At 45.5% G+C, this 20,722-nt stretch overlaps 1 protein-coding gene and 1 long non-coding RNA gene across 3 annotated transcripts in view; both read right to left on the reverse strand.

Annotated features, from left to right (window-relative positions):
- LOC137773375 (uncharacterized) overlaps positions 1-16,335 on the reverse strand; it is a 110,265-nt gene extending 93,930 nt beyond the window's left edge. For both annotated transcript variants that reach the window (XR_011075664.1, XR_011075665.1), the window contains exon 1: positions 16,257-16,335. This is a non-coding gene — a long non-coding RNA (uncharacterized lncRNA). The remainder of the gene's footprint in view (positions 1-16,256) is intronic.
- A 1,868-nt stretch (positions 16,336-18,203) lies between these two features.
- Positions 18,204-20,027, reverse strand: LOC137773157 (antibacterial peptide PMAP-37-like). The gene is made up of 4 exons (XM_068557626.1): positions 19,830-20,027; positions 19,086-19,193; positions 18,872-18,943; positions 18,204-18,266 (listed from the first exon to the last, which is right to left on the reverse strand). Exons 1-4 carry the CDS (start codon positions 20,025-20,027, stop codon positions 18,204-18,206), a joined length of 441 nt encoding a protein of 146 aa, XP_068413727.1.
- Between the last annotated feature and the right edge of the window lie 695 nt (positions 20,028-20,722).

Here is a 20,722-nt window from a genome sequence, read left to right on the forward strand (position 1 = left end):
GGACTTCACCAAGGAGGATACCCCACGTCCAAGGACAGAGGAGAAGCCACAGTGAGATGGTAGGAGGGGCGCAATCAGAGTAAAATCTAATCCCATAACTGCTGGGTGGGTGACTCACAGACTGGCGAACACTTATACCACAGAAGTCCACCCACTGGAGTGAAGGTTCTGAGCCCCACGTCAGGCTTCCCAACCTGGGAGTCCGGCAACGGGAGGAGGAATTCCTAGAGAATCAGACTTTGAAGCCTAGTGGGAATTGATTGCAGGACTTCGACAGGACTGGGGGAAACAGAGACCCCACTCTTGGAGGGCACACACAAAGTAGTGTGCGCATCGGGACCCAGAGGAAGGAGCAGTGACCCTGGGGGAGACTGAACCAGACCTACCTGCTGGTGTTGGGGGGTCTCCTGCAGAGGCGGGGGTTGGCTCTGTTTCACTGTGGGGACAAGGATTCTGACAGCGGAGGTTCTGGGAAGTGCTCCTTGGCGTGAGCCCTCCCAGAGTCTGCCATTAACCCCACCAAAGAGCCCAGGTAGGCTCCAGTGTTGGGTTGCCTCAGGCAAAACAACCAACAGGGAGGGAACCCAGCCCCACCCATCAACAGTCAAGTGGATTAAAGTTTTACTGAGCTCTGACCACCACAGCAACAGTCAGCTCTACCCACCACCAGAACCTCCCATCAAGCCTCTTAGATAGCCTCAACCACCAGAGGGCAGACAGCAGAAGCAAGAAAAACTACAATCCTGCAGCCTGTGGACCAAAAACCACAGTACAGAAAGATAGACAAGATGAAAAGGCAGAGGGCTATGTACCAGATGAAGGAACAAGAGAAAACCCCAGAAAAACAACTAAATGAAGTGGAGATAGGCAACCTTCCAGAAAAAGAATTCAGAATAATGATAGTGAAGATGATCCAGGACCTCGGAATAAGAATGGAGGCAAAGATTGAGAAGATGCAAGAAATGATTAACAAAGACCTAGAAGAATTAAAGAACAAACAAACAGAGATGACCAATACAATAACTGAAATGAAAACTACACTAGAAGGAATCAATAGCAGAATAACTGAGGCAGAAGAACGGATAAGTGACCTGGAAGACAGAATGGTGGAATTCACTGCTGCGGAACAGACTAAAGAAAAAAGAATGAAAAGAAATGAAGACAGCTTAAGAGACCTCTGGGACAACATTAAACGCAACAACATTCGCATTATAGGGATACCAGAAGGTGAAGAGAGAGAGAAAGGACCAGAGAAAATATTTGAAGAGATTATAGTCGAAAACTTCCCTAACATGGGAAAGGAAATAGCCACCCAAGTCCAGGAAGCGCAGAGAGTCCCATACAGGATAAACCCAAGGAGAAACACGCCGAGACACATAGTAATCAAAGTGGCAAAAAATAAAGACAAAGAAAAATTATTGAAAGCAGCAAGGGAAAAACGACAAATAACATACAAGGGAACTCCCATAAGATTAACAGCTGATTTCTCAGCAGAAACTCTGCAAGCCAGAAGGGAGTGGCATGATATACTTAAAGTGATGAAAGGGAAGAACCTACAACCAAGATTACTCTACCCGGCAAGGATCTCATTTAGATTTGATGGAGAAATCAAAAGCTTTAGAGACAAGCAAAAGCTAAGAGAATTCAGCACCACCAAACCAGCTCTACAACAAATGCTAAAGGAACTTCTCTAAGTGGGAAACACAAGAGAAGAAAAGGACCTACAAAAGCAAACCCAAAACAATTAAGAAAATGGTCATAGGAACATACATATCGATAATTACCTTAAACGTGAATGGATTAAATGCCCCAACCAAAAGACATAGATGGGCTGAATGGATACAAAAACAAGACCCATATATATGCTGTCTACAAGAGACCCACTTTAGACCTAGGGACACATACAGACTGAAAGTGAGGGGATGGAAAAAGATATTCCATGCAAATGGAAATCAAAAGAAAGCTGGAGTAGCTATACTCATATCAGATAAAATAGACTTTAAAATAAAGAATGTTACAAGAGACAAGGAAGGACACTACATAATGATCAAGGGATCAATCCAAGAAGAAGATATAACAATTATAAATATATATGCACCCAACATAGGAGCACCTCAATACATAAGGCAACTGCTAACAGCTATAAAAGAGGAAATTGACAGTAACACAATCATAGTGGGGGACTTTAACACCTCACTTACACCAATGGACAGATCATCCAAAATGAAAATAAATAAGGAAACAGAAGCTTTAAATGACACAACAGACCAGATAGATTTAATTGATATATATAGGACATTCCATCCAAAAACAGCAGATTACACGTTCTTCTCAAGTGCGCACGGAACATTCTCCAGGATAGATCACATCTTGGGTCACAAATCAAGCCTCAGTAAATTTAAGAAAATTGAAATCATATCAAGCATCTTTTCTGACCACAACACTATGAGATTAGAAATGAATTACAGGGAAAAAAACGTAAAAAAGACAAACACATGGAGGCTAAACAATACGTTACTAAATAACCAAGAGATCACTGAAGAAATCAAAGAGGAAATAAAAAAATACCTAGAGACAAATGACAATGAAAACACGACGACCCAAAACCTATGGGATGCAGCGAAAGCAGTTCTAAGAGGGAAGTTTATAGCTATACAAGCCTACCTCAAGAAACAAGAAAAATCTCAAGTAAACAATCTAACCTTACACCTAAAGGAACTAGAGAAAGAAGAACAAACAAAACCCAAAGTTAGCAGAAGGAAAGAAATCATAAAGATGAGAGCAGAAATAAATGAAATAGAAACAAAGAAAACAATAGCAAAGATCAATAAAACTAAAAGTTGGTTCTTTGAGAAGATAAACAAAATTGATAAGCCATTAGCCAGACTCATCAAGAAAAAGAGGGAGAGGACTCAAATCAATAAAATCAGAAATGAAAAAGGAGAAGTTACAACAGACACTGCAGAAATACAAAGCATCCTAAGAGACTACTACAAGCAACTTTATGCCAATAAAATGGACAACCTGGAAGAAATGGACAAATTTTTAGAAAGGTATAACCTTCCAAGACTGAACCAGGAAGAAACAGAAAATATGAACAGACCAATCACAAGTAATGAAATTGAAACTGTGATTAAAAATCTTCCAACAAACAAAAGTCCAGGACCAGATGGCTTCACAGGTGAATTCTATCAAACATTTAGAGAAGAGCTAACACCTATCCTTCTCAAACTCTTCCAAAAAATTGCAGAGGAAGGAACACTCCCAAACTCATTCTATGAGGCCACCATCACCCTGATACCAAAACCAGACAAAGACACTACAAAAAAAGAAAATTACAGACCAATATCACTGTTGAATACAGATGCAAAAATCCTCAACAAAATACTAGCAAACAGAATCCAACAGCACATTAAAAGGATCATACACCACGATCAAGTGGGATTTATCCCAGGGATGCAAGGATTCTTCAATATACGCAAATCAATCAATGTGATACACCATATTAACGAATTGAAGAATAAAAACCATATGATCATCTCAATAGATGCAGAAAAAGCTTTTGACAAAATTCAACACCCATTTATGATAAAAACTCTCCAGAAAGTGGGCATAGAGGGAACCTACCTCAACATAATAAAGGCCATATATGACAAACCCACAGCAAACATCATTCTCAATGGTGAAAAACTGAAAGCATTTCCTCTAAGATCAGGAACGAGACAAGGATGTCCACTCTCACCACTATTATTCAACATAGTTCTGGAAGTCCTAGCCACGGCAATCAGAGAAGAAAAAGAAATAAAAGGAATACAAATTGGAAAAGAAGAAGTAAAACTGTCACTGTTTGCGGATGACATGATACTATACATAGAGAATCCTAAAACTGCCACCAGAAAACTGCTAGAGCTAATTAATGAATATGGTAAAGTTGCAGGATACAAAATTAATGCACAGAAATCTCTTGCATTCCTATACACTAATGATGAAAAATCTGAAAGAGAAATTATGGAAACACTCCCATTTACCATTGCAACAAAAAGAATAAAATACCTAGGAATAAACCTACCTAGGGAGACAAAAGACCTGTATGCAGAAAACTATAAGACACTGATGAAAGAAATTAAAGATGATACCAACAGATGGAGAGATATACCATGTTCTTGGATTGGAAGAATCAACATTGTGAAAATGAGTATACTACCCAAAGCAATCTACAGATTCAATGCAATCCCTATCAAATTACCAATGGCATTTTTTACAGAGCTAGAACAAATCATCTTAAAATTTGTATGGAGACACAAAAGACCCCGAATAGCCAAAGCAGTCTTGAGGCAAAAAAATGGAGCTGGAGGAATCAGACTCCCTGACTTCAGACTCTACTACAAAGCTACAGTAATCAAGACAATATGGTACTGGCACAAAAACAGAAACATAGATCAATGGAACAAGATAGAAAGCCCAGAGATTAACCCACGCACCTATGGTCAACTAATCTATGACAAAGGAGGCAAAGATATACAATGGAGAAAAGACAGTCGCTTCAATAAGTGGTGCTGGGAAAACTGGACAGCTACATGTAAAAGAATGAAATTAGAATACTCCCTAACACCATACACAAAAATAAACTCAAAATGGATTAGAGACCTAAATATAAGACTGGACACTATAAAACTCTTAGAGGAGAACATAGGAAGAACACTCTTTGACATAAATCACAGCAAGATCTTTTTCGATCCACCTCCTAGAGTAATGGAAATAAAAACAAAAATAAACAAATGGGACCTAATGAAACTTCAAAGCTTTTGCACAGCAAAGGAAACCATAAACAAGACGAAAAGACAACCCTCAGAATGGGAGAAAATATTTGCAAACGAATCAACGGACAAAGGATTAATCTCCAAAATATATAAACAGCTCATTCAGCTCAATATTAAAGAAACAAACACCCCGATCCAAAAATGGGCAGAAGACCTAAATAGACATTTCTCCAAAGAAGACATACAGATGGCCACGAAGCACATGAAAAGATGCTCAACATCACTAATTATCAGAGAAATGCAAATCAAAACTACAATGAGGTATCACCTCACTCCTGTTAGAATGGGCATCATCAGAAAATCTACAAACAACAAATGCTGGAGAGGGTGTGGAGAAAAGGGAACCCTCTTGCAGCGTTGGTGGGAATGTAAATTGATACAGCCACTATGGAGAACAATATGGAGGTTCCTTAAAAAACTAAAAATAGAATTACCATATGACCCAGCAATCCCACTACTGGGCATATACCCAGAGAAAACCGTAATTCAAAAAGACACATGCACCCGAATGTTCATTGCAGCACTATTTACAATAGCCAGGTCATGGAAGCAACCTAAATGCCCATCAACAGACGAATGGATAAAGAAGTTGTGGTACATATATACAATGGAATATTACTCAGCCATAAAAAGGAACGAAATTGAGTCATTTGTTGAGAAGTGGATGGATCTAGAGACTGTCATACAGAGTGAAGTAAGTCAGAAAGAGAAAAACAAATATCGTATATTAATGCATGTATGTGGAACCTAGAAAAATGGTACAGATGAGCCGGTTTGCAGGGCAGAAGTTGAGACACAGATGTAGAGAATGGACATATGGACACCAAGGGGGGGAAACTGCAGTGGGGTGGGGATGGTGGTGTGCTGAATTGGGCGATTGGGATTGACATGTATACACTGATGTGTATAAAACTGATGCCTAATAAGAACCTGCAGTATAAAACAACAAACAAACAAAACAACTAATACTAAACTTTCATTGGGTTATTTGTATGGAAATATGTTAATATAAATGTTTCAGACATTACATGAAATTTCTAAAAATCTTATATTTGTATTTGTATGGAAATATGTATGGAAATATGTTAATATAAATGTTTCAGACATTATATGAAATTTCTAAAAATCTTATATTTGTATTTGTATGGAAATATGTATGGAAATATGTTAATATAAATGTTTCAGACATTAAAAAAATAAAAAATAAAAAATAAATAAAATAAAATAATCCAGTAAGGTTGGAGATGAAACAAAACTGGCCATGAGTTGATAGTTACTGAAGTAGGTTGATGGATACATGAGGGTTCATTAACTCTTTTCTTCTACTTTTAGACATGCTTGAAAATTTCAATAATAGTTAAAAAGAAATCCAGTGTATAAGACCAGACTATGAGATACTATTAAGGTAATATAATTATTTGTGTGAACTCTGATGAAGGGAACTTTAATAGTGCATTTTAGGACTTTAATAACCCCACGTTTTTATTAAAAGTTACCCTTGTGTTTTAGAATGCCTTAAATTCTTTATATTAAACTTAGTTATGTTTTTCTATAAGCTCAAAAAGTTAAAAAAAACTAAATGCAGAAATCATTATAAAGTGCCTAGCACAACGGCAAACACAGGCATGAATGTTGATCTGATGAATGTTGATGGCCACCTCAACGTTCATCTCTGCCTCCCTCCCCAAGAAAGAGAGACGCACTGAATCTCTGAGAAGTAAGCTAGCATTTCAGAGAAGAGAAAGGTGGCCCCAACTCACCAGATATCTAGGCTTCTCCTCTTTACCGAGTCTGGCAGAGTTCTTAAAAGACAGAACTGGGGAAAGAAATAGTAGCCTTGAGAACCCAGGCCTATCAGGATTATTCCTGAGAACCCTTCCGAGTCTCAGCTGTGGCCACTTGTGCCTTCTCACCTGAACCAGACGTCTCAGCCCCTCCTTATCCCATCCAGGACCTCAGCTCCTCTCACCTCTCGCCTTAACGCCTGAGTTAACCTCCAAGGTCTACACCCCTTCCCTGTTTACTTATGTTTTTAGAGAAATACTGATCTTAATTAAATATAATAAGGTAAATTCTAAGCACCCATCATCTTTCCACCCTAAAAATCAGCAAAACTGTTCCGACAAGGCATAGTTTTTTTTCCCATACTTGTTACATGGCTCCAGTTACCCCCCCAAGAAAAAAAGTTTATGAAAATTTTAAACACAGAAATATAAATGTGATTTAAGAAAAATGAATTTTTAAAATTTCAAAGTTTTTCCTTACTTTATACAAGAGCACTAGTAAAGAGTAGAAGGTATTAAAGACCACTACAACAGCATTTCTAAAATGCAGCTTGCCTTACTCCCCTTAAAAACAAATTACCTTGGTGGCGCAGTAGTTAAGAATCCACCTGCCAATGCAGGGGACACGGGTTCAAGCTCTGGTCCGGGAAGATCCCACATGCCGTGGAGCAACTAAGCCTGTGCGCCACAACTACTGAGCCTGCGTGCCACAACTACTGAGCCTGCGTGCCACAACTACTGAAGCCCACATGCCTAGAGCCTGTGCTCTGCAGCAAGAAAAGCCACTGCAATGAGAAGCCCGTGCACCGCAATGAAGAGTAGCCCCTGCTAGCTGAAGAGAAGCCCCCGCTCGCCGCAACTAGAGAAGCCTGCACACAGCAACAAAGACCCAACGCAGCCAAAAATAAATAAATAAATAAATTTATTTATTTAAAAACAAACAAACAAATTACCATGGAATTTTAAAAGGCAAGGCTTTAACATCTTGGGTGCCTGAAACTAACACAGATTGTAAACCAACTATACTCCAATAAAAAAGAAAAAAAACCCACCACCACCACCACACACACACACACACACACACACAAAACCATCCTGGGTGGAAGCTTAAGCTTTCCCTGCCATCTCTTCAATGAGAGGAAACAAAAAGAACATGCTTCTGATCCCTGCGGAACGCAGTGCATCACTAGAGGAGGGTCTTAGCTGTAGCCCTAAGCTTCCTCCTTGACACCCCTCACATCAGTGAGAAAGAGAGGGAGATACTGATAAGGCATACCTGTCTACAAGATATACGGAAGCTTATAATTTGACCCACTCCTTCTTGGGCTCCTCAGAGGGTTACAGAGTGGTTAGTTGGAGGGATTTAGCCAAGGGTGGCCTTGTTCTTGGTATTGAAAAAAAAAAAAAGTCCTCAAAGTGATGATGATGTCAGCTCTGTTGAAATAATCACCATCTGGGGAAACACTCTAAATGGACCCCAACAGCAACCCTGGCTTCTGTACTAAGCTGAGGAGAATGTGTCAGATGATTCAAGAAAGACATTTACACAATACAGCCTCCTACATGCCTTAGAAAACCATCATTCTGTCCCATAAAATGTCCCAAATCTACACGTTCATCCAGAACTGCACATCCCTGTGAAAAATGAAGCAGTTTAAAATTAAAAAATAAAATTATAGTGTTGTTTGATAAGGATCTTGGGCAATTTTTCAAGTCACAACCGTAGTTAGCACTGTGGTTTGAGTGACTTAGCTACTGTTTTTCTGACATGGCCTTCCTATAAGCAACCAGGTTCCTGAAGATAAATGCAAGAGGGGAAAAAAAAATCCAGTAATCTTACTATTGCAAGTTCTAAAGTTTTAGAAGAAAAAAATGAGTACCACATTTGACCACTCCCAGTGGCTAGATCTGAGCGGCACACAAGGAGGTGGCTTCTCAGTCTGCTCAGAGCCTCCCCCTGCCAGAGACAGGGTGGCTCTGATCCCACTAAGCAGGTGGGAAAACTGAGGTACACAGAGTAGCCTCACACAGCTGAGCCGAGCCTCACACAGTTGAGGATCCCTCAACTGACTCTTAGGAGTCATCCTCTCTCCCCATCATGAGACCATTGAGCGGCAAGAGGTGTTGGATGACAGGCACAGTCCAGGACTTCACCAGCAGGTGCCTCTGTCCATGTTGGACACTCTGCACAGCATTCAAGGAAGTCAAAGATCCTTTCTAGCTCAGTGTACTAAAAAACATCTTTGCCATTCATGACAACAGGGAAAATCATTCTCCTTTTAAAGTTCAACTTGGTGGTTACTGTCTCTACTTTCTTCAATTTTACTGTCCTTCAATTGAACTGGACCTGGCACATTGGGCAGAGGTAGAGCCCATCCTCAAAGAGTGGACGGAAGGAGACAGAGATGCCCCTACCACAGGACAAAGAGCTAAGTGCTGGACCAGGGGTTGGCAAACTATGCACAGAACAAATCTGGTCTACTGCCTGTTTTTATACCATTCATGAGCTAAGAAGAGTGTTTATATTTTTAAACGGTTGAAAAAGTAAAAAACAGAATATTATCACATGGCACATGAAAATCATACGTAATTCAAATTTCAATGTCCACAAATAAAGTTTTATTGGAACATAGCAATGTCCATTCATTTACCTATTTGGCTGCTTTTATACAACAGCAGAGTTGAGTAGTTGCTACAGCAACCATGAAGCCCACAAGGCTTAAAATATTTACCATCTGGCCCTTTACATAAAAAGTTTGCCAAGCCCTATTCTAGACTGCACTTGTTTGTTATATCCAAAGTTATTTGCTTTGGACTCTGGTCTTCTTCCCTGAGGTCTTTGCCATTATTGTAGCAATCTGACTTTTGGCATTCAGATGGTGGGCAGTTGTCAGAAATGGCAGCTGTGTGTCTTCAGGTCCTGTTTTCCTTTTTTTTAATTCCATGTTTCACTGCCTGCACAACCCACCTTCAGTTTACCTGCTAGTCAGTTGTTGGGTTGGAGGCCAATCAGCTTGAAGCCCCTATGGGCCCATTCCAACATGTACTCTGGTTGATCTCCAGCTCTTCAGGACTGCTGAGAAGGGCTTGCCAATTCATACCCTGGTTTTCTCCAAGGCCTGGTACATGGCCTTCCTATAAGCAATCAGGTTCCTGAAGGTGGCCAGGTTACAGTACTGGCTGAGCAGTCTCAGGGCCACCTGCTTGCTCAGAGACACCTCAGAGAACTCACCATCACCAAAACACTGGACCCATCTCAGGCCAGAAATGACCTAGGGCTTGAAGGCAGCCTTCCAGAACACCACCATGACAAGCCACCAGGGAAAACCCTTGCGTTTTCCCAGATGAAGACCTGTCCTGATCCCTCACTGCCCTTAAGTCTCTGTCCTCTGCAACTTCCTTCAGGGTCTCTAAGCTCTCCTATGGGATATCCTGGGCACACGGAATTGCTTCTTTGGGGTGCCACATCTTCCATTAGGTCTGGGGTATGGTAGGGGCTAGCAGGGGACTACCATACCAGGCCTGCCCTAGATACTGCCCATTGCCTCAGGGACTTGGTAGTTGAAGACTTGACAGGAAAGACATCCACAGGACTCCTATCTGCCAGACTTGAGCGGGGCACTGGGGAGGAACTATGCCTCTCCCAGTTGGAGACACAGTCACTATTTCAGGTTTGACAGCTAGGCTTTCAGATGGAATCCTGGTTCCAGAAAAGAGTTTTGGCATCACTGGAGTGTCAGAGCCAATCCCATCTTCCCCTTCAATACCTCAGCGCCCCTCCGCTCCTGACTATAACTTAAGAGGTCTAGACACCTCCCTCTTAGACAGTCATGAACTTGATCTGCAGCTGCCACTGGTCTCTGGGGTGCCAGTGGTCTCTAGGACTAGGGCAAGGGAGCATCTTTGGCAATGGAGTACTGGTTGCTATAGGCCCTATGGGTGATGCGGAACTCTTTTCTTCCCACTGGTATTCTCCCCTCTGCTGAACTGTGTAGTGTCTCCTTTCATTGACTCCTTAAGTCCAGGGGTTCAACTCTGGCCACTTCAAAAGACTAAAGGTTGGCCCTGCTGAGAACTTGGCTCAAGCACAGCTTCCCAGCCAGATGCTAGGCATTCAATGCCTTGGCTTCCAAACTTCTCTGGCACTGATACCAAAATTACATTTACTTGGATCCCGGTATCAGGGGTCCCCAAGATCACCATCCCCCCCCCCATTCAGTGACTCACTAGAAGGACTCTAAGGATTCAACACAGTTGTACTCACTGTTAGGGTTTATAACAGCAAAAAGATATGCAACAGGATCAGCAAGGGAAAATGACACAGGCAGAGTCTGGAGAAATCCAGGCACATGCTTCCTCATGCTCTCTCCCTCCCATAAGGGGACAAAGTGAGTTTCCAACAGTGAAAAATTCAGTAACATATGTGCAGAGTTTCTACTCAGGGAAGGCCACTAAAGCCTCAGATGCCCAAGGTTTTTATTGGGGGTTAGTCATGTAGGCACCCTCTGCTGAGAAGGTATAAAAATTCCAGACTCCCAGAAGGAAGGTAGGTGTCAAGGTACAATGAACTACACCTGTTAGTTAGGGAATAGGTCAAGTGCCAAGTTCCCAGATGCCAGCAAAGGGCCAACCTTGCAAGCAGGCCTTCTAAATATAGCAGCCTCAATCCTACACTGTTAAATCTTTCCACACATTCTCTTAACCCTTGTACCACCTGCTGGACACAGCTCACTGACTCACCTGTTAGTCTATCAAGGGAAGCTCTGAGCATCCACCACACAGGCTATACTATGGAGCCCACAGGCTGCTGCTTTTGGTACAAGGAAGTATCACGGGCCTGATCAGGGAGCGGGACCCACCTCCTCCAGCCCCACTTCCACAAGCACCAGCCCCTGCCCTCCATACCTGGAAAGTCACAAATGGGAATAACATACATTAATGGGGGATCCCCAAAGTCCCCCAAAACTTGAGACCCTCAGCCCCACAATATACACACCTGCCTTGGTGTGAGTGCCAGAGAGGGAAAGGCCCCTACTGGAGCCACACAGCAGCCAGAGGCTCCCCTCCATCAGCAGTGCCCAGCTACAAAGCCACCTGAGCACTGCGTGCTCCCGCCAGCTACGTCACTCAGGACCATTTGGCACAGCCTCCCTCCCTTCTTCCCATCACACTTTGGCCTTTGTCAGCCATCTTAAAGGAACAGGAGAGGAGGAGACGGGAGGGGAAGAGATCAGGTCCTCAGCTAGCAGCCCAAGGTCTGGATTATCAGGTTGCTGCTAGCACCAAACAGCTCAGCCACTTTGGATAAGCCCCACGATTAGCATACTATTTCTTTTAAGGCAGAGACTTCAACAACCCCCACTACTCTCACGTCTCCAACTCTTCATGGAAGCGGCAGGTAATACCATGGCCAGGACAGAACAGTACCTGGGCTTCTATTCTCAGACCCTGTGCAGGGCATGCAATGCCCAGCTTCTGGCTCTGCTGGTCTAGGTTCCAGCTGTAGTCAATTCCCTGTGCTCTAAGGAGTTTCTACAATACTGAGTTTTGAACCAAGTCCCATCAGTTAGGTAGAGCCCCAGGCCCTACACTGTCTTCTGGGAAGCTATCTTCCATTCCGGTATCTGTAAGGCATATGACCCCATCAGAAGTTTGCATTATCTGTCTCCCCACAAACCTGAGTCAAAGACCTCCAGCAACATGGCCCAGAGAAAGGCAAGCAGTGTTAGGGAACTGCTGTTACAGAACCTGAAGTGCTGCAGACTCCTTGACTAGAGTCTCAGTCCACTGCTGACTACTGCCCCTTTGTGACCACTCAGGTTCTCCTGCTCCAGTAAGCCTTCCTGACTCAAACTCCAATGCCACAGGCAGAGGTGTAACTCCCTCTTATGTCCAACCTGGGTCTCTTCTCAATCACACCACACTACATGTTTACGTTTAAGTTTCTCCATTTATCTCCCTTCTAGAATGTGAGTTTATTCAGGAGATCATAATAGGATATGCAGGTAGATGAAGAGTCATACCATGCTTCTGGACAAGGTGAATTATACTGCAAGCCAATCAATTCCTTCCAAATTAAATAAACTCAATGCAACACCAGTCAGAATCACAACAGAGAATTTTTATGGCTCTAGACAAGATAATTCTAAAATTCCTTTAAAGAAAATATATAAGAATAGTCAAGAAAATTATGAAAATAAAGACTAAGAAGACTTGTCTTCTAAAATATGACAACACACTGTCAAGCCATAGTAAATGAAAGTGCTTTAGCAGTAGTACAGCAATAGATAGAGTAATGAAACAGAATAGAAAGAAGGGGATGCATACATTGAACTCTTTTCAATATGACTATTTATTTATTTATTTATTTAGGCCGCATCACGTGGCATGCAGGATCTTCGTTCCCCAACCAGGGATCAAACCCATTACCCCTGCAGTGGAAGCACGGAGTCTTAACCACTGGACCGCCAGGGAAGTTCTTCAATATGACTTTTTAGGAGAGAGGAAGTTGAAGGGAAACTCTGACCCTGAGACTATGCCAATTTGTCCTCACCAATCTATAAAAGCTGGAACAGAAAAAAGAAAGTCCCCAGATATAACTTCATGTTCTTACAGTCTTTTTCTGACTTATCCTATTTTCTCCAGGACTCCCCCAGCTACCTGTCCCTGACAGTGCTTAATACAATTCTTCAGACATTTTTGTAATCCTAGCAATTAGGGTAAATTCCTCGGACTGGATTGTGCTATTCCCAGGTATTGGCTTTCCTTCTCTGCAAACGGGTTACACTTCCCCACCCACTGACATCAGGCACATACAAGTGACTTGCCTCACCAGTGAAATGTGAGTGGAAATGACGTCTCTCTTCTAAACAGCAACTTTAAGAGCCACCGTGTGGTTTCATCTCTCTTGCTCTTCTCCCTCTGTCACAGTGCTCCTTGCCCACATAGGGTCTGCCCTTTCGCCCTTGGTCATGGATCTAAAGGACACGAAGTAGAGCCAAAGCTAACCCAAGAGCCAAAGCTAACCCACTAAGGGTTAGATAGGATTCCAGTTAGATTGCTGTTGTTAGACTGCCATTGAGATTTGAGGTCATTTATTACTGCAGCATAACTTATCCTACACAGCTCTTCTTTTAGAACTACCACTAGCAGTAGCTAACACTGATTAAGCAGGTACCACTTACCAGGCACCGCGCTAAGTCCACTGCTTCATTAATCTTCATGACAAAGCCATGATGTAAATACTGCTGCTACCTCTATCTCACAAAAGAGGGAGCCAAGAACTGGGAAGTTAGGTCACTGGCTCACAAGACTGTATCACTCCCAAGTGGCAGCGCCAAGCCTAGTATCTAAGTTTCTGGTTTCAGAGCAGCTTCACTTATCACTGCTTCAATAAATGCCTATCGAACCAACGACTGAACGAAAATGCAGAGTGACCAGACATCTAGAATTCACACTGAAGAAGCCAGACTTTTCAGACTGACATGGAGAAAAGGATCACTATCTGACTGATAAGCTAGGTTATGCTCTGGCAACAAGTGACCTCCAAAACTCTAAGTGCCTACAAGCAATTAAGGTTTTTTCCCCCCTCCCTCATGATACAGGTCAATCACAGGTTGGTCATATCTACAATTCAGATTGCAGAGTAAGAAGGATGGAAGGATGAATGAATGGATGGATGGATGGATGGGTGGGTGGAAGAAAGGGCAATCTAATCATAGTATGTGGCAAATATGGCATCTCAACTCAGTGAGGAAACAGTGCCTCTTTAATAATTGGTGGGAGCAAACTACCATCTACATGGCAGTTCAGTATCTATTAAAAGTGTAAACATGTCTTCTAAAACCATTAGAATCTTCTTCACCTTGGTAGAAAAGAAAACATGAGTCTCAGGAGACATTTGGTTGTGAGAGATGCATCCTCCTCCAGTCTCATGCTCTCAAATCACCATCATGTCCTTACTTTTCTCTCTACAGCACAACCCACCCCAAGAAGGCTCATGGTGGCTAGGGAAAAGGGGCTGAAAAAGCCATTCTGCAGGAACCTCCAACAGAAACATGCAATGTGGTAGATACAGACCCCTCAGACAAGACAGGGTAAGAATGCCCTCCAGATACATCAGCTCCTCTAGGAAGCCTTCCCCAAGAGGCTAGGAAGGCTCTACCAGATGCAAAAATATCCCTTCTCACAGGGCAGCGCTATCCAAGAGCAATATGAGAGCTACAGTGCCAACCAAATATGTGATTTAAAATTTCCTGGACTTCCCTGGCAGTCAAGTGGGTAAGACTCTGCGCTTCCACTGCACGGAGCATGGGTTTGATCCCTGGTCGGGGACCTAAGACTCCGCATTGCCCCGCTGTGCAGCCAAAAAAAAAAAAAAAAAAAGTGAAATTCGGGACTTCCCTGGTGGCACAGTGGTTAAGAATCCACCTGCCAGTGCAGGGTACACGGGTTTGATCCCTGGTCCGGGAAGATCTCACATGCCGCGGAGTAACTAAGCCCGTGCGCCACAACTACCGAGCCTGCACTCTAGGGTCCATGAGCCACAACTACTGAGCACGCGCGCCTAGAGCCCGTGCTCCGCAACAAGAGAAGCCACCGCAATGAGAAGCCCGCGCACCGCAATGAAGAGTAACCCCCACTCTCCGCAACTAGAGAAAGCCCCGGCGCGCAGCAGCGAAGACCCAACGGCAGCCAAAAATAAATAAATAAATAAATAAATAAATAAATAAATCTTTTAAAAAATAAGAAGTGAAATTACCTTTAATAACATTTAACCCAACATATCTAAGATATTATCATTTCAATCAATATTTTATACTTTTTTCCCAGCCATCTCTCTCTTTCTAAAAAATATTTATTTATTTTATTTACTTATTTAGGCTGCGCCAGGTCTTAGTTGGAGCACGCGGGATCTTGGTTGCAGCACGCGGGATCTTGGTTGCGGCATCTTTAGTCGCGGCATGCAGACTTCTTAGTCACCGCATGCATGTGGGATCTAGTTCCCCGACCAAGGATCCAACCCGGGTCCCCTGCATTGGGAGCGGAGTCTTACCCACTGGACCACCAGGGAAATCCCCCCAACCATCTCTTGGAAATCAGGTGTGTATTTGACACTTACAGCACATCTCAAAAAGACGTTAAATTTTCAAGGATTAAAGGGAAGTGTAGTCTTAGCAAAACAATAACCTTGTGTCTGATGGAAAAATGTTTTAGACTTCTTCATTATTCAGTTAGATATTAATTAACAGGAAGTAAAATTAAGAATGCAGTTCCTCAGTAGCATTCGCCACACCTCAAGCGTTCAATAGTCACTGGCAGCCAACGGCTGCCGGAGTGGACAGCGCAAATGGGACCCCCGCGGCGGAAGTCGAGGCGGGGAGATTTGGAGAAGTAGCTGCAAACCACGAGGACAGGGTACTGGACACCACAGGAGGAAACCCCGCCCCACCCACAGGAAGGCGAGCAGTCGGGAAGGGTGATCTGCACAGCCCACAGCGCGCACCCTCCACCTCCACACCTCCTGAAGGACCAGCCTCAGCCTCGGATACCGCCCACGCCAGCCCGGCGCCTGAGGTCGGAGCGCCGGAGGGAGGGGGGGGTGCGGTCACCCTCTTCTCGCCCTGGCACTTCGCCAGCTCGCCCGACTCACCGTCCGCTGCCAAGCCGGAATTGCTCCTGCGGGGTCCACATCTGCGCCTGGGTAGGCGAAGCGGCAGCAACAGCGATAGCACCCTGAGCGTCCACTCGCTAAAAGCTCTCACAGCCCGCCCCTGGCCACGGGCGGTGCAAAGGGAAGGACGTGCGTCTGCAGGAAGTGCGTCACGGCGCAGCGCGTGGCCTGCCGGGAAGCGTAGTTTCGGAACAGAGCGCGACCCTCGCGGTTCGGAGAAAGACTGTATTACCGCGTTGACCTGCTGATTTCTCCTCCGGCACGTTTTCTGTTTTTACCACTGGTACCCATAAGCAAAACGTAGTATTCTTTCCATGCTTTTGAACATTCTATAAATAGCCTTATAACGTATCTACTAGCTCATTTTGCAGTTTCTTTAATGATATACGGTAATCCGTTCATTTTTGTTCACAGCTGTATGGGCTTCCCTGGTGGCGCAGTGGTTGAGAATCTGCCAATGCAGGGGACACGGGTTCAAGCCCTGGTCTGGGAAGATCCCACATGCCGCGGGGCAACTGGGCCCGTGAGCCACAACTACTGAGCCTGCGCGTTTGGAGCCTGTGCTCTGCAGTAAGAGAGGCCGTGATAGTGAGAGGCCCGCGCACCGCGATGAAGAGTGGCCCCCCGCTCGCCGCAACTAGAGAAAGCCCTCGCACAGAAACGAAGACCCAACACAGCCAAAATAATAAATAAATAAATTAATTAATTTTAAAAAAAAAGAGTTCTATTGTAAAAATAGGCCAATATTCCAATTGGTTATTATCCTGTATGTCTCCTTGCACACGCATGGAGAGTTTCTCTAGGGCAGCGGTTCACAAACTTTTTGCTGCAATAATTCTTTTACACTCTTAAAAAGTACTTTTTTCCTGTTTCATTGAGATATTACTGACATACAGCACTGTATAAGTTTAAGGTGTACAGCATAACGATTTGACTTACATATATTGTGAAATGATTACCACAATGTTTCATTAACATCCATCATCTCTATAGATACGAAAAGAAAAAAAAAATGTTTTTTTTACTTGTGATGAGAACTCTTAGGATCTACTCTCTTGACGACTTTCAAATATACCACACAGCAGTGTTAACTATAGTCATCATTACATCCCTGTACTTATGTATCTTATAACTGAAAGTTTGTACTTTTTACAACCTTCGTCCAATCTCCACCCACACTCTGGTAACCACAAATCTGATCCCTCTTTCTATGAGTGTGGTTGCTTTTTGTTTGAATGGCATTGAGAAACGGCCACAGTGATGTGTTCAATGCCAGAGGAAAAGCCATGAAGGGTAGGCTTTTCCAGAGTTACGACTGTCAAGGGGAAGCAAAACGTTATGGGTATTGTAACTGCAGGCTTAGCCCTGAGACTGAACGTCTCTGTGAGTGTTTAACAAATGCCTGGCCCCTCCGGACTGTCACCTCCATGTGAGCAGGGACAGCATCCCCACCAGCACTGCACACAGAGCAGGTCTCCTTAAGTCCCTACTGGGGGTTGGAGGAGGAGGGCAGAGGCGTGTGAAGGGCACGGGAGGGACCCGAGAATGGAGACGCTGTGCTGGACCTCTTGGCCCTGCTGCCTCTCCCCATGCCCGCCTGGAAGGAACAGCTGCCTCACCCATCTCTATGTTAACAGGAGTGATCCTCTCTCTCTCTCTCTCTCTCTCTCTCACACACACACACTCACACACACACCCACACACACCCACACCCAAGAGGACTCTCAGAGTTAAGGACTTGTTCCTGGTAAGACGGAGGAGAGGAGATAAGTGAATTTGAATGCGTAGGAAATTGTTTTCAGAAGAATTTATTTTTCAGAGTCCAAAAGTCTGAGCCAGGATAAGCTGATTCTTAGCACTATTCACTGGGCTGAAATATCCCAAAGATATCTTTGATTCTCTGACCAGTTCTCTCAGTCTTTTTGCCTATCTTCTCCTGCCTCTCCAGAGCAAGCGACGCAGCCAGCCAAATAGCCCCACACTCTGAATCTGTGAACCAGGAGGAAACAGACTTCTTTTGGGGACTGGCTCAAGATTAAGACAGGACCACACCCCACCTGAACACCCCCATTCCTGGGCCACTGCAGGAAGCTTGGGGCCCCAATTCACTTCCAGTGTGACACTTGGAGCATGTGGTTGAATACCTAAACTCACAGACAGATGAGAAAACTGGGGCCCACAGATGGCAAGGGGTTTCCCAGGATCACAAGCCCATCCCAACAAAGCTGGACTGGAGCAGGGGCTGAAAGCACATTACTCTAGTCAGTGCCTCTCAGAATTCAGCACAGTCAGAATCTCCTGGAGGCCTTGTGAAAATGCAAATGGCTGGGCCCCAGCCCAGAGTCTGATTCAGGAGGTCTGAGTGGGGCCTGGGAATCTGCCTTTCGGTCAGGTTTCCGGGTGGGGACCCCACTTAGAGAACCACTGCTCTAAGGGATGGCAGAGCCAGTCCTGGAGACCTGGGGCTCAGGTGAGGGAGGGACCAGGGTAGGAGGGCCTTTCTCTGCCCTCGAAGGGGCAGCGGGTATTTGGTCCAAAGGATGTTCCACAACCCATCCCATTATCAGCTCCACAACACAGAAGGGGCCACTCACCTCATTACAGTTTATGTCAAATTGGTCCTTGGACTGGTCCAGGGTGACTGTCCCCACACACTGTTTCACCAGCTGGAAAGGGAGGCTCGAGGTCAAACTGGAACCCTTGAGTCATCACCTCCCAAACTCAACACAGGGGCTGGAAATCTTCCCAGAAGCCCCCTGTTCAGATCCCTGGGAAGCATCCGCCAGTGCCCCCAGCCCCCAGCCTCACCCCATTCTCCTTGAAGTCACACTGCTCCGGGGGCTGCTGCGATGTCCTGGGGCACACGGTCTCCTTCACCGTGAAGCTTACAGGCTTCGGGGTGTCCGGGTCCTCGTCCTGGTCCAGGATCAAAGTGGGGTGACTAAGCTGAGCTCATGCTTCCTTCTCTGATCTGTCTCCCTGCCCCCACCTAGACGGCAGCCTCTCCAGCCCCTCCTGTGTGCCTGGCCCTGGGCTTGGTGCTGGGTGCACAGGGAAAGGGGGCAGAGCCCACTCCTGGCCTCGTGGGCACACAGAGAGCAGGAGGGGACCTCAGACCAGCTCTGATGAGAACACCTTCCCCACGGAGGGGCAGAGGCAAGTCAGGGACCACCTGCAGGGAGACATATTGTCACTGGCACCTCCAGGCTGAGCAGAGTCGTTCCTGGGTAGGGGGACACCGAGTTAAGAGGGAACTTAAAGCAGGGAAGTCACATGGCAGAGCCAGTGACCCCCCTCTATCCCTGGAGCTCCCAGAGAACCCGTAGGCCCAAAAGGGGTGTACAGGGCGCCTGTTCCCACAGTAGAGATGCTAAGGCAGGAAGCCTCATGCTGGGAGGGGACCCAGCTCTGGGAAGGTTTCCTGGAAGAGGTGGGAGCCCACCTAGAGGGAGAAGTGCCTTCCTGACAGGAGGTACAGCCTGAGCAGAGGCGGTGACAGTGTGGCCAGGGCTGGCGGGAGACAGCCCCCTCCCCAGGGCCCTCCTGACTCACGGCTTTGGGAAGTGGGTCCAGCTCCAGGAGGCGGTAGAGATTAGCTTCTGAGGACCGCTCGTTGAGGCGATTCACAGCACGGAGCACAGCTTCCCTGTAGCTGAGGGCCTGGGCGCTGGCCGAGGGCACCACTAGTCCCAGCAGCAGTAGCCACAGTGGCCACCGCCCCAGGGCAAGGCTGGCCCTCTGAGTCTCCATGGTCCCCAAGTCGGTCTCCTCCCAGCATGCAGGACCGTCCTTTATGTCCCTCCTGGGCCTGATGCAATGGCCCAACCACACGTCTCCCTGACCTGCCCCATCCCTGATCTCCTCCCCGGCTGTGAGCTGGACTTGCCTCAGCCCCTGCTGTTGCCTCACGGGATTGCTGGGCAGTGGGCAAGGGAAGCCTCCTGTGAAGGTGAAGAAATGGTTTCTCCATCTCCCTGACAACATCTTGGCCTCTCCTGGGGCCCATGGGGAGTGTCATAGGCAGGGTTGCTCAAGAGCGTTGAGTCCTTCAGGAGAGGGAGGACCAGGCTCTGTCTTACGTCCCTTCTGCCTCCTCACTCTGGCCTCCACAGGAATAGGGTAAAGGAGTGTATTCGGCACCAACCTCCAACTCCAGGCACTGCCTGGAACCCAAGCGGCACTCAGTTAACGTTTGATGAATGGATGACAGCACCAACCCCTACTAGAATCTTACCCGCCAAGCCTGTCCTTAGGCAGACTTCAACCTCCACCTTCCTGTCCTTGGGTCCAGCCCTCCGCCAGTCAGGGGCTTGGCTGCATCTGTCTCCTGTCCTGGATTCATCCACACTGTTTTCTGGGTCAAATAGTTCTCCACAGGTCCCCACCAGACATGGCCTGTTCCCCTGACCCCTCCTCAACCAAGCATGGGAGGAGTCATCTGCACT

The sequence above is a fragment of the Eschrichtius robustus genome, chromosome 12 (genome assembly GCF_028021215.1).
Source record: "Eschrichtius robustus isolate mEscRob2 chromosome 12, mEscRob2.pri, whole genome shotgun sequence".
NCBI classification, from domain to species: domain Eukaryota; kingdom Metazoa; phylum Chordata; class Mammalia; order Artiodactyla; family Eschrichtiidae; genus Eschrichtius; species Eschrichtius robustus.

What these genes read in the sequence shown, in the direction of transcription:
- LOC137773157 (XM_068557626.1), bottom strand. Translation starts at nt 20,027, where the DNA reads ATGGAGACTCAGAGGGCCAGCCTTGCCCTGGGGCGGTGGCCACTGTGG. An exon ending in TGGACCCACTTCCCAAAGCC is followed by an intron (nt 19,194 to 19,829) that starts GTGAGTCAGGAG and finishes ATCCTGGACCAG; the next exon opens with GACGAGGACCCGGACACCCC. An exon ending in GTGACTTCAAGGAGAATGGG is followed by an intron (nt 18,944 to 19,085) that starts GTGAGGCTGGGG and finishes CTCCCTTTCCAG; the next exon opens with CTGGTGAAACAGTGTGTGGG.